General features: G+C 41.0%; 1 protein-coding gene across 3 annotated transcripts in view; it reads right to left on the minus strand.

Moving 5' to 3' along the window:
* mapk8b (mitogen-activated protein kinase 8b) overlaps positions 1-13,948 on the minus strand; it is a 32,486-nt gene that overhangs the window by 10,866 nt on the left and 7,672 nt on the right. For 2 of the 3 annotated variants that reach the window (XM_063481542.1, XM_063481544.1), the window contains exons 2-7: positions 9,907-10,087; positions 7,289-7,418; positions 6,619-6,677; positions 5,289-5,427; positions 3,457-3,622; positions 1,254-1,325 (exon numbers count right to left, since the gene is read on the minus strand). In XM_063481542.1, the coding sequence (XP_063337612.1) occupies positions 1,254-1,325; positions 3,457-3,622; positions 5,289-5,427; positions 6,619-6,677; positions 7,289-7,418; positions 9,907-10,028 (688 nt within the window). In that variant the 5' untranslated portion in view covers positions 10,029-10,087. Of the gene's footprint in view, positions 1-1,253; positions 1,326-2,113; positions 2,186-3,456; positions 3,623-5,288; positions 5,428-6,618; positions 6,678-7,288; positions 7,419-9,906; positions 10,088-13,948 lie in introns of all 3 variants that reach the window. The other variant, XM_063481543.1, reaches the window with a different exon arrangement.

Genomic DNA, 13,948 nt, shown 5'->3' on the forward strand with positions numbered 1-13,948 from the left:
AAAAGCTCTGGTTGTTAAGTTCCTAATGCCAAAGTACATTTGCTATGATTGATTTTTTTTTTTCTTTATCCTTTAGTCTGTTGTTTAGCAGCTTTTGTGAATGTAAATAATTTGCATTAAGACAAATGGAAGCTACCGACTGCTAGCATCCTAGTAGTAAGCTAATGAGGAAGCTAGCCTTTAAGCCATGTTTTCAACCAAACACCCTACACTGCTAAAAAGATCCTGATAACAAATCAATTGACAATATCATCCTTGACTTAATTTAAAGAGGATAGCATTGACACAAAGCTACAGAATGGCCTTTTTCACATAAAAGGTGGAGCTGGCTTTTGGATCTTAAACTAAAACCAATTGGCGAGGGCCTAAAACCAGCATTCTCTCTAGTGTCCAACAGGGGGCGATACTGGTGTTTGCAAAAAGCCTTGTTTGAAAGTTTGTAGTAAGGGGCCTTGGTCCCAACCTCAGTAAATACTTTCCTGATCTTATGGGCTCAGTCACTTATTCTGAATAAAACTTTAAGTCCATTATGTGAATTTTTGTTACTTTAAGTGTCAGAAAGCAGGATTGTTTAGGATATTCTAGCAACTGCGGACTGATAGTCAGTGAGTGTGCAGTTTTACAGTCTGATACATAATACACCTAGATGATGAAATTCTAATATCGTATTGAAGTTTCAGACTAGGAAGTAGTCGGTGATATCCTGATCAGCCCGTTAAAAAAACCCATAACTACTAAACAAAGGAGCTCTTTAACAATATGTTGTTATATAGGGACCTTTTTGAATCAGGACATAAAATGCCTGTATTCTTTCCCTCCACTGCTTCACAATTTCTCTAGTGGGATCAAATAGGGTTGTAGTGCATGTTTACTTTCTTGTTATAACCATTTATACTGAACAGGGTCTGATACAGCATAGTAGAAGTGCTAACCTTGGTGTAATAAGACTTACTGGGTCACCTAAATAGATTGGAGCCATTATTCTTGTCACCACATAATTAAACTTGTACTTTGCCTGCTGTAAGGAGCCAGCATTTGCCATGAAAGATGGCTACAACTCTTCCAGCTCTGCCACTGCGAGTGATGAATGTCGACCCTGAGCGCAATGTCGTCATCGCTCATTAAACAGCAGGTTTGGCAGGTTTTTTTCCCCCTTTTGTGTGCAAAGATATGAACAAGATGTCAGAGAGAGGATGGGACAACGGTCGTTTGAGGAGGACGGGGGTTTGGATGGAGGTTCAACTTAAGGATACGATCAGTGCCTGGAAACAACACACTACCCCGGACCATTTCAGCCATGATACAGCCAACAGACCAGACATCAACTGAAAAATGAAATGACAACCACCGAATTAGCATGCAGGACTGAAAACCAAACGGAAAACAAAAATGAAAATAAGAACAAGACGAGAGGGGAAATTATAATCCATAAACACGATGATGTTCGTGCAAGGTGACACATGACGCAAAATGACCTGCATGCATCTGAGAGCACTCTCACACCTGGATCAGTGTTTAACAGGTGTTTGTCTCCATCATAGCTGCAAAAATGTATGTTTACTTCTCCTACAGACCATGACTTTTAAGATTTATGAGAACTTTGTTTTTTGCAAAAATGCAATTTAATGTTCTCTGTATCCTCGCTGCAACTTAAGCTGGAAAGTGTCATCTAATGACGCCAAGAAATCATTTTTTTGTGTTAAATTTTAGCTTAAGAGTTTTTCTTTCACATTACAACAAAAGCCATACGGTAAGCAGTTTATGCAGTTCACTTCTCAGCTATGGCAGAGCAAACTATTAATTCTATTTCAGGTCTTTCATGTGACAGTCATGGTGCTCGAAGCAACAGTGTTGCTGCTCGAGTGAGTGAGGAGGGAGTCGAGCCAGTGGATCTGCAGGAAGAGCAGGTGGGCGGCTGCAAGTCAAGGTGTCAGGCAAATCCAAGAAACAGAATTTCTATAGCTGCGATGTATTTGATGACAAAGAAAAATGTAAAAAAAATAATAATAACTAAAAATCAGGAAACAAAAGAAGATCTGAAAATGTGACTGTTTTGAGGCCATCTTCATTTCACATGAAATGCCAGACACTGCTACAAGCAGCTCAAGGATACAATCCCTTCCTGGAAAAAGGATTTTGTGGCGAACCATTTCTGCCATAATGCAGCCCACAGCCCAAATATCCACTACATATGCGCAGCATAAAAGGAGGGAGAAGAGAATAACCCAAAAAAAATGAAATAAAATAAGAAAGAAAGATGCAACAAGTCAGCAGGAAAAAAAATAAAAAAATCAGGTCAGTGTTTCTGATGAGCATTAGTTTTTATGAGACCCTCTAATTGTTTTTTTAAGAGGGGACTTGTACTACCTGCACCTGTGCTGTAGGGGAATATGCACACTTTAAATCAACAGAATTTTAAAAGTAACAAACAAACAGTGCAGCTCTCCAATTACATTTAGTGTTTTTGCTTACACCTGACTCTCAGCATGTTATTAGCCTTTGCTGTCTGTACCAATAAATTCAGTCTTTATTTCCTTACTGGGACAGAACATTATAACAAAACTGTTCCACTCGTGGGCTTCTCTAGACATTTTATGTCCAGTATTACGGTAACCTAATGAGCTGTGCTGGCATTCACCTTACAGTGTCTGCAGCTCAGTGCTGATAATGCCAATGTCTCACACAATCACAGCAGAGAATCTCAGACTTCCCACAACAAGGCCATCTTCTTAAAAGGAAATGCTCATCTAACACAAACCACCGGCACCACAGCTGCACCCAATGCGTCTCCCTAGCTTTTACTGCACTGTTATAGATTTTCATCTATATACAGAACTGAGGTTTTAGTGGTGATAGGTTTTAATCACATATCGCAGTACATCTCTTATGCTTTGTTTCATCTCTGCTAGCTTTGGGCTGCACTAATTCATAGCACAGTCCTCCTAGTCCTCTACTAATCTTTCTGCTCAACTATATGATATTGGTGCTCTGGCATCTAATGGATCAATATGACATATTACACCATACGTCAACTTCTGCGCTTCAGACTGCCTTGCTCAAACTGTGATGTGTTTCAAGCAGGAGTGCACGGTGAAACTGCTGAAGCATGCATTAGTGCCTGTATTCATACTGAGGTTTACTTTTTGGCTTAGCTGAGCTGAGCTCAGGACAGGCAACCTGTTAATAAAACATCAAACACATGCTAAAACACTGCTGGGCACCACAGTCCTCAGACAGGAAGTTCCCCACAAAGCACCGATGCCACACATGCCAACTCCCCCCCCTGAGCGTAACCTTTACAGGAACAGGGAGTGTGTGCCTGTGTGTGTGGGAGAGAGTGTTTGGGAAGTGATCCTGAAACATCTCAGGGGGTGAGGGCCATGCAGCAGGCCAGGCAGCAGCTCCTCATTAGCCGGTCGCTGTCAAGAAGCCGCTTCATCCACTTCCTGCACTTACCGTTGGCCTGGTAGCCCATTCCCAGGATGACTTCAGGGGCGCGGTAGTAACGCGTCACCACATAGGGCGTCATGAGGAGACCAGTGGCGGCCGTCCGGGCCAAACCAAAGTCCAGAATCTTCAGTGTGCAGTCGGACTTTACCACGATGTTGCTGGGTTTCAGGTCCTGTTCAAACACAACACCACCGCAAAAGTTACAACCTGACATAGATTATACATTTTACAAAAGACAACTAAAAGGCTTGACTGAAAATCAAACTCGCTTTGCAAGGAGACTCTTTTTTTTGGTGGGGGGACAAATATTCCTAGAAATGTCTATATATGGGAAACACGGTCGCTGGTGTAATGGGGCTCAAATATCAGGGTTTGTTTGAAAAGCTGATACCCACCGAGAGGATGATGAATCACTGTAACCACAAAGTCTTTGTTTTGTTTGGTTACACCATTTCATCCTTGTTTATCTGTTCTCTTGAGTTCAGTGTGTTCATTTCCTTGTCTGCTTTTTTTTGGCAATGCTTCCTTACAAGAACTTAAAAAACAGCCCATCTGCTCAAGGGTGTCTCCTCTCTTCTGAAGCTAACCCTGACAGAATCGAGGGGAACTATAAGCAATCCTGCGATAAAGACTCATTGCCTATGGCTATAACCTGGCCATATGCCAGGTGATTTATTGCAATAATTTCCCCATTTCAGTCTTATTTACATGCAGGCTAATCTGATAACATCTTAATGAGCCTCGTCTGGTTTTGAGAAGAGAATAAACAGACTACACCTGAAGGGTACTCACTGGCAAACGCTAATTTCAGGAAATCTTTAATGCGCTACAGCTGAAAATCCTCCTGATAATAATTATCATCACTTGTTAATCATAAGAACATCAGACTGGAGGGCTAAACCACAGTCAGTCATACTGCCTCCTCTGTAGGTAGATTCTGAGCAGCTGAAACAGACCAGAGAGCTCTGATCACTGAGACAATGCCCCCAAAAAACGAGAGCACGATCTCTGGCGATCCGTGACTCACGTTGCATCTGTTCACCTGATGAAAGCTTCGCGTGCCGAGCTGTGCCAGTGTGAGCGAGGCTGGTTAGCTCCGCCTGCGGCTCAATTAGTTCTGGCTGGCAGAGCAAGAGGAGCTCTGCTAATCTACTGGAGCACATCTCTCTGAGGGTGATTGACAGGAGGCTGCCAGTCACTCTGTGTAAGTGTGTCCATATGAAAAACCTATTCATATAGCTGTTGATGCCTCAGGGTGTGTACTGTCATTCTGTGTGTGTGATGTTTCAAGGTAACGACAAGTGTGCATGTGTGTCTCCACTGCAACCTGTAAATGTGTGATTGTGTTATCTGGTGCTTTCATGTTAGAAACATCAGTAAATGTAAATGCAATGAGATCCAGTCAACTGCAGCTTTAAAAGAGCGCCTTGACATTTTAGCAGGCACACTTATCCTGTGGACGGGCTGGAAGGTTCCACTTTTATGTCTGCACACTAAAGAAGCTGCAAGAACCCATAAAGCTTAGCCCACAAGCATGCCATCTATAGTGTATATTATGGCAGGAAGTTAAACTACATCACATTTTACTTAGAGATGATTTAAGCATTGGTTTGCACAACTGGTCACCAAAAACGTACCACCATCATTGCCTTCCTCCAACCACCCTACTGTGTTTTCACTATTAACCTTCGATATCTTTCAGTAGTCTCATATTTTTCCTTTGATGTGAAACTTTTAATTCATAAAAACACGGACTTAACTCAGTGTAAGCTTCAGCTTGCAACTGCTCCCAGTCACATCTGTACAGCTGCATATGTGGCCCCCCTGGTATGGCTTACCCTGTGTATGATCCCTGCGGCGTGCAGATGTTTGATTCCACATAACATCTGGTAGAGCAGGTACGACAGCCTCTCGTGGTCCAGCTCCATCTGAATCACCTGACAGAGGTTGGCATCCATCAGTTCCATTACTAGATACCTGCAAGGAAAGAGGTTCAAATAAGCACACAGGCAGGCAGTGACAAACAAACACAGGGGCTTTTTATGTTTGTTTCAGTGGGTGTAGTAAAGTGTATAGATGCAGCATGTGCACGTGCCTGACTCTGTATTACGTTTCCTACATGCCAATAGAATATGAAGCTACATGAAAGTGTGAGATTCTCTCACCCAATCAGCTTTAATTTGCCTGGCATTTTGGAAGTGACAATACGGTATCTCCTCCAAACAGTGATGATGTTATCATAGTTGTCAGCTGTTACATCATCAGTCACTTCAAACCTCCTACATGGAGTAAGGAACCTCTGACAGATTTTTTTTTGTTGTTACAACAACAACAAAAAACAAAGCAACATCTTTGTGTCAGAACGATCATTTACAAAGCAGAACTTGTGCTTGCACACAGCTTATAAAATACTGAAACTGGCTACAATGCATTACCAATTGTATGGGTGCACATATGTATGTGCCGGTATACATTCAAGTAAACAAACACCAAAGCAAATGCAGTGTTCATCCTCCAACTCTGCGATGGCCCCGCTACCCTCTGGCCACGATTTGTCCAGTTTCCTTTTTAGCTCCAATCAGGCAAACACAGAAGAGTAGACACAAACACACACACACACATCTATGTGTATACACACTCTGGGCTTCAAAAAGATGGCATTAATCATGTTCGTTCCCATCATACTCTTGGTAACCATCACTTCCCCCACATCCCAGCATTCCCCTCTGATTTTACAGCTACTTACACGGACATCTTGTCGACTTCGAAACACATCCAGGGCTCTGTTAAATATATCCCGATGTTGCTCTTATTAATGGCAGAGTCCTCACAACAACAACAACTAAAGTGCATGCATACATGGCGCATATATATAGTATAGCTACAGCTCTTGACAGGTGAGTGTCAGGCTGGTGACAGATTGTGGCCAATCAGCCTGAAAACTGGTTCATTCCTGTCACCAGCTGATTCAGTCTGTGCTTTTCTAATATTCACCATGAAGTGTGCACACCTGACATCCCACTGACTATAAAGCATCATTTCCCTGAAGTATTTAACGTGAGGCACAACAAGAGATCCGGCTAAGCCCCCCAAAAGATCATCTAAGCCCCCGGCGTTCTGTATCCTGTATTGATTTGAGCAGCTGCGATTTGGCTCACTGATACTCACACATCTTGGAATTCCTCCAGTGTCTTCTGTGGTGTGAATACATTTAACAGCCCGATAATCTGCAAAAAAAAGTGTAATTGCTGGAGTTGTTTTATATATTTGACAACATCTTCACATCCGCATCCCTGGACAAGAAGGACCAACTCTTAATTTGAAAAGTTCAACGAGGAAGCGTTAGCATTAATTATGAATAACAGCAGGATAGTTTCCTCATTCACACCTCCGAGGCAGCAGCACCGAGAAGTTTGTGGTCATTCAAAACACTTTTGTTTATGGTTCGTTTCCATGTGTGGAGCTCAGCAGGTTCTGCTTTAAAACCAACATATTGTGCAGTTTTTTTTGCTTCCCAGCTGACTCACACTTTACACAGCTCTGAATATAATGACTCTAAAGATCAAAACTTAATCATTTTAATGGACAGGAATGAGAATAGCATTTAAATGCATCCTGCTAACACTTTTCAAAGCTAATTGTCCCCTTTAATTTCTACTGTACATTCTCTGCTCCTGCTTAAATTATACTTCTATTCAATGCTCAGGTTTATCTACATGAAATGCACCTACACTATACAGTCAAAAGGTAAGGCTATCCTCTAATGTCTAAAGAGTTAGACCAAAACATTCAAACCATGCAAAAAGAAACAAAAATGCCATTAAATTCTGGCTCTTACATTCTTGTGGTTGACACATTTCATTAGCACCAGTTCCCTGTAGGCCCGTTTTGCATGAGTTTGATTCTGAAAGGGTCGGCTCAACTTCTTGATGGCAACGTTCCTCTCCAAGTTGTGGTCGTACGCCGAACTGGGGTGAAGGAGCACAGGAGAAATTCAGTCAGCAATAATGGATGTCAAAAATAGTTCTTTGTTTTTGTTGTTTTTCCCTGACGGCCAAAGGAATATGAAGATTTTGCCTTTTTCAGCTTTATTTGTTAGGGACAGTAGAGACTGACAGGAAAGCAGAGGAAGAGAGAAATAGAACCACTGAACTAAAGTGAGCCAAGTCTGTTGCTAATATTTTGCCCATAATATACACCTAAGGGGGAGCTATACTGAATGTGGCAGTCTCTAAAAAGATATCCCTTGTGTTGCACTTAAGTCCAAAAATCTGTAGTTCTGCAAACTGCCATAAAGCCCAATGACCCCTGGGTTAAATGGCCAGCTTTACAACAGAAACAAACATGTTTACATACCATTACCAAAAACTGATTTCCCCGGTCATGAAAGCCATACACGAACTACATTTTGATATAAATCATCAAATAAGGTTTTGATGTTGTGTACGTTTAAAGGTTACAGAAAGCTACAGCTTCACAGCCAGTAACAGAACCACTCGACCTGAAGTCTTGACCACGTTTGCGGTGCCTTTTGAAGCATTTTTAATATAATCATTTGACAAATAGCATGCCTTGCTCGGCTTTAAACCTGACCAAATATACCATATGTGGTTTGAGAGAATTTTAAAAATCCATCTAATAGAACATATAACACGCTCCCCGAGGCCTCAGAAAGAGAGAGGGAGACCTATTTTTTACACTATTCAAACAACAAAGCTTGGTTTTTCTTAATTTCTGCAACCAAAATATTAAATCCTTACACCCGTACGGTTTCCTTTTAAATAAAAGAAACAAATTTAGTTGGTAATAACTGATAAACTGAGGAACGGAAATTTCTATGCAGAATGAGTCAGCAAACTTTGTCTATTGAGCAATACATTCGGACAGCCCATAATGTCTCCTCCTACTTTAAACTTAGGTTGGTTACTCTATCTGTTAAAAAAAACAAAAAAAACAACATCACTGCCAATGAGCTTAGGTTTATAATTGGCTGGATAAAGCACCACGTAGACCCAAATTCTTTTCTTGTCAATGCTGGCTATAAGTGATGTTTCATATGCAGAGCTGTACATTAGTAATGCCAAGTATGCTTTACACTGTCAGAGGAACTTTAGTTATAACTGTAGAAAATGCGTGAACATGTTCAGTCCTGCTGTGCTGCTCTGTTTTATACTGCTAAAATGTCAGCAAATGCTCTTAAATGTCACGTTAAAGAGCTCCACTGTGCAGCTGTCATAGAAATAAAATGAATAGTCAAACAAGTGTACAAACAAACACATTTACAATTGTTTTATGCAGCATCCCTCTGTAGGATTTTCTAGTAATATTTTTTTATAAGCTTCATATGAGCTGATTCTCTTGTAGGTGGAACTCAATTGTGTCATTTTGTGAGGACTAGAGTCAGATGGTGCAGAAATGTGAGTGTGCAGAATGCCTGAAGCAGAACGTGCATGTTAAAAAGGGCTCTGTGTTGTAATTGCTTTGTAGTCCACCCCTCATGTGAGTGGGTCTGTATGCCTGAATTGATGATATTAGGAATATCCCCTCTCACTGACATAACAGACAAGAAACTGAGCATTTAGAGCAGTGTCAAGCCTGAGCTTTTGGTTCTTAGGGATTACTTTTACATACTTGACTTTCTTATTTTAAACAAAACTTTGATCACGCGTGTACGACCTCACGGCGTCGTAACATTACAGATGGGGCAGAAAATAAAGAAATATTTAACAGGCCCACTATTAATCCTTTTCCAGCACTAAGCACTGCAGTTGTTGAGATTTTATAGCCAGCAAGTTCTTACATGACAAGCTAAAGTCTTAGCTGAAACTCTTAACTGTGTTGTGCATCAGTTTTCTGGTATTCCTACCTGGTATGAGGAAGAGAGAAGGTTAATGAAAGCAAAGACGCTAGATGAGTTCGTCAAGCTCATCTTATGTTACAAGTTGAAATGGATTAATTCTGAAAGCCCATGTGATTTTGATGGGCCAATCAACCACTTGATGCATAAGCAAAATATGTTTTTTGGGGTTTTTTTTGGTATTCTTTCATATTTGCAATGAGCCGTGAAAATATCTATCTATCTATCTATCTATATATAAAAAACCCCAGAAAATTTCAGAAACCAATTGTGCTGTGGATCACTTCACTCCAACACCTAACCCACTCACATCAACAAAACTTCTCAGGAAACATAACACCACACTGTGCTGTCAACAAATACAATATTATGCATCGATTTTCTGTGTTGTATGCAACTTATGCTGCTCTTTTTACATCTGTTCTTATCAACTTTCGTCAACGGCAGCCGGCAAAGTCCAAGGTGTGCTTTTCAAGCTTTCATCAAATGTTAAACAGGTTTTGGTGGTGAAGTTAAATCTAACTTTTCGCTGAGTAAAGAAGTGACCGATCTGCAAGTGAAGGGTGTCATCTGGGTCAGCAGAAAGTAAATATACTCACCAAACAATTCCCTGTGCTCCGGATCCAATGGGTCTTAGGTTCTGGTAGCGCTTTAAAACTGTAAAAGTTGAATCGCCCACATCTATACTGTAGTACTCCCTTTCACGCTTGTTTCGGTTCATGGTGAAGTCTTGGACAAAAGCGGTGACTGGGCATCCAAATGGAGCTCGCCTCTCAAGACCTGCAAAGTATTAACAGGAGATCAGACTATAGAGATTTCTAGAACATATGTTTCAATCAAGAAGCACTATAGCTGTGTGTTACAGCACACCCTCTTTATGTTTAAAGCCCAGTGTAAAATCAGTGAGCCATAAATAGTTGTCCCCAGGCAAAGTATGTGAACAGGTCCTACCAGCATCCAAGTTGCCGTTTGTTATCTCTGCCAATAAGTATTTTTCCACCGTTCTTTTTTGGCATATTTACAATTTGTGCATAAAAATGTGAATGACAAAGCAGAAAAGTGTTGAAAATGCGTCTCCGCGTGTCTGTAAATGCTACAATTGACAGACTAAGCAGATAAATCATCGAGTAAATGATACACACTGTACTGTGCTGAGACTGGAGGAACAAATCTATCAGATCTGAGCAAAGACCACCCTCACTGACTCATTACATCAAACAAAACAGAAAAGCTACATTTTCAACAGTGTTTTTCTCAAGGCTTTCCTGTTCAGGAAATGCAAGTAAACAAGTTCTAAAAACTGGACTTACTTCAGTCACCATGTGGGACTAGTTCCAAAAGTCCATACCCACAGATCAACTGTACAGCACATAAACAAATAGATCTGGCTTTAAAGGCACAGCGACAGTCTGCTCTTAAGTTTCTCTGGCGCTCAAAATTACACAGACAGATTACTAACCAAGCTAGGTGGCAGGAACATATATTAGTTGATCACTCCTCTGTGGTACCCTTTCTTCCAGTTGCCAGTCACATAATCCTCTTTTTCATTAGTACCTACTCGGATCGACTCGGCACGGTTCGCCACGGTTTTCAGTATTTTCCCATTAGGTCATAGTACCTGGTACCAGGAACTTTTTTAGTACCTGCTCGACCGGGATTCCAAGCGATCCGAGCAGGTACTAAAATGTGACGTCGCCACACTGCAGTAGCATCACTGAATGAGTCATGAGAGCGTCTCATTCACAAAAATTGAAGCCACCAAACCCCCCCCCCCCCAAAAAAAAAACAAAATGGCTGTGTTCCCTGTGTCTCACAAAAAGTCACATGTCCACCTTTGTTGTAGTGTTCATGTCGCAAATTAATTACATCGCTGGATGCCCAGACGCGTTGCTATGATGACAAGCACGCACACTGGGTTGTGAACCAGTCGATCCGAGTCCGAGTAAGTATTAATGGAAAAGGGGCTTTACTGTTTTGAAAGAAATAAAAAACAAAAACTAAAGTTGAAAGTTCAAAACTAATGAGTGATGTGACAGTGGCTAGGTCCATCTTTTATCTACAGTTTATAGATTTCCTACCACCTGATGTTTAATTACTGTTCTTTTAATTCTGCCCTAGCAGAATTAAACTATTTTCTGAAAACTGCACCGAATTTAAAACTGATATTTGAAGAATTTCTGTTGAAGCACTCAGGAAAGTATTTCCATACACTATCCCACAATACAGGCCGTCTGACACAGTTTATTATCTCACAATGGCTACTAGTTAATTCAATCAAACAAGCCAGGAGGAAGCAGTTATCTTATCGGTTACATTTAATCAAATGTTCACAGTGTTAGCATTATGTATGACCCTTTCATAATGAATATTTAGGATCATTATCTGTATCAAACAAAATCAGATCTATTTCTTGAAAATAACTGACTTGTAATGATCAGGTCTACGGCAGCGCAAAACATAATGGTACAAATCCTGTCTTGCTTTCTTCCGCTTCTTCCCCCCCATTTAAACCCGGAAGAACTCATTAATCTCAGAAAAATCAAACCAGCCGTGCCTCAAATCCTAAAGGAAGCTTCATCAACTGTAATGACAACTAAGCCTCTGCAATCCAACTTATAGCCCAGAGGACCTGCGCACACATATATAAATTCCAACGGTCAGGGCGACGGGAGCAGTGATCAAGGCACAGAGGAAGAAGGAAGCTGGGTTTCATGCAGGGGATGAAGATGACAAATCATTAGTGGAATTTGGAGCATTGTGCTGAGGAGGTTGGCTGTGTAGTGATAGCTGTACGTTCCACGGGTCATTCCCGGAACTGGATTTCTCCAGCTACTGCAGGCAGACCACACCCCACCCTCTTCCTTTTCAGTATCAGTTAGCCCACCAACCTCCTCTACTCTGTTTGATACACAGAAATTAAGAACTTATTATCTAGGATAGCTTTCAAAGAAATATGTCTATTAACAAAATCATATTAAACAAAGCACTCTGTTGGTAAGAGTAGTACAACAACAAATACTGTTTTGTTATGGAAGATATTATTTGGGAAAAAACACCTTTATAACAGCAGTGGAGTGATCTTAAATTCTGTGATTACTTACTAAGATTAATCTAGAAAGCAAGTGACCGATACCAGTGCCAGCTTTTAAACCTGGGGGTAGTGTGCCTGTGTTGCTCTATCCTTTCACTGCTGAAGCATTAGTTAGTGGTGGGGTCTCTCTCTTGGAATTGAATCATTCTGTTCCAGTCAATTTGAAAAATGGCAGCAGAAGCATAAGTAGCAGAAACAGCAGTACCGAACAGATGTGGTATGGCTGTGATGACTCGATATGTAGTATTAGAGCTGGGCGATATATCGAGTTTTTTTTAAAAATATCGATATATTATCATACGAGATATAAGATGTGATAATATCGTTTATATCGATATAGTCTATGTTACGTTATAATTATACTTGTGGAGCCGCAAGTTTGCCTCTCTTTCGTCCATTTTTGTCTCTACGCTGCGTTACTGGGCCTCGCCTCTCCTTCACTGAACACAACTCCCCCTCCCCCATAGCTTCACCTGCAGGCAACGACAAGATGAACACGGCAAATCTCCGTTAACGAGTTACCGCGGATCGCCCCGTGCGTGGGGCTGGACGGCGTCAACGTGTTAGCGAGCTAACCGCGCTAACGAGCTAACGGCGCTAACGACCTAAAATCCTTTCATTTTCTCATAAATCGACAGTGCACCTTATGTATGAATTCTGGTTGTGCTTACTGACTGCGAACCGTTTTTATGTGGTACACGGCGCTCAGCAATCTGTCAAAAAATGTTTTAGTACGACTTTGGTAAGCTACGGAGCCGCACCGATTGATGGATTGTCGGGGCATTACGGCTACCGTAGTGGAGCCTCGCGGAGTGATACGTACTGTGCTTCAACGTAATATTACCGTATTGTGTGTGTATAAGGACCATAAATGGCACCTGTTAAGAGACACGGTTACAAAGGATTTCAAACTCAAGGCTGTCAGTCACGCAGTAGAACTTGGGAATAGAGCAGCTGTGAAATCTGTCTGTCTTTGTTATTATGCTCAGCGTCTTTTAGTTTACATTTTGACTGCACAATTGTGAGCTTTTTGTTATGCACAAAAACAACATTGTGTTCTTTTATTTATGGAGCATTATTATTTAATAAATGCTGATAATTTATTTTTGAGTAATTTCTTCATGTACATCTACGCTGTATGTTAATAAAAGTGCCTGAGTGACATCTGGGACACAGCTTTGACTAAACTCTCTTTTTGTTCTTACCTTATGGCTTTAAAAAAAAAATATATCGAGATATATATCGTATATCGCCATCCAGCTAAAAAATATCGAGATATGAATTTTGGGTCATATCGCCCAGCTCTATGTAGTATATCTAAGAAGGTGTGTATGAGGATACAGCACAGTGTAGGATTTCAGAAGGGTCAAGTACCTATGGCACATTTAATGCATAAGTATAAAACCCAGAACACACACTTTCAGTCAAACAGTGATTACTGCTGCTGCCCCTCCAAGTGACCAACACAGGTGCATTTCAAAGAACAGAAGAAAACACAGCCAACTGCTGAGGGCTAGAACATTCAGCTTTATCTCATTTTCTTCACTTTT

Source organism: Pelmatolapia mariae, linkage group LG8 (assembly GCF_036321145.2).
Source record: "Pelmatolapia mariae isolate MD_Pm_ZW linkage group LG8, Pm_UMD_F_2, whole genome shotgun sequence".
Taxonomy (NCBI): Eukaryota; Metazoa; Chordata; class Actinopteri; order Cichliformes; family Cichlidae; genus Pelmatolapia; species Pelmatolapia mariae.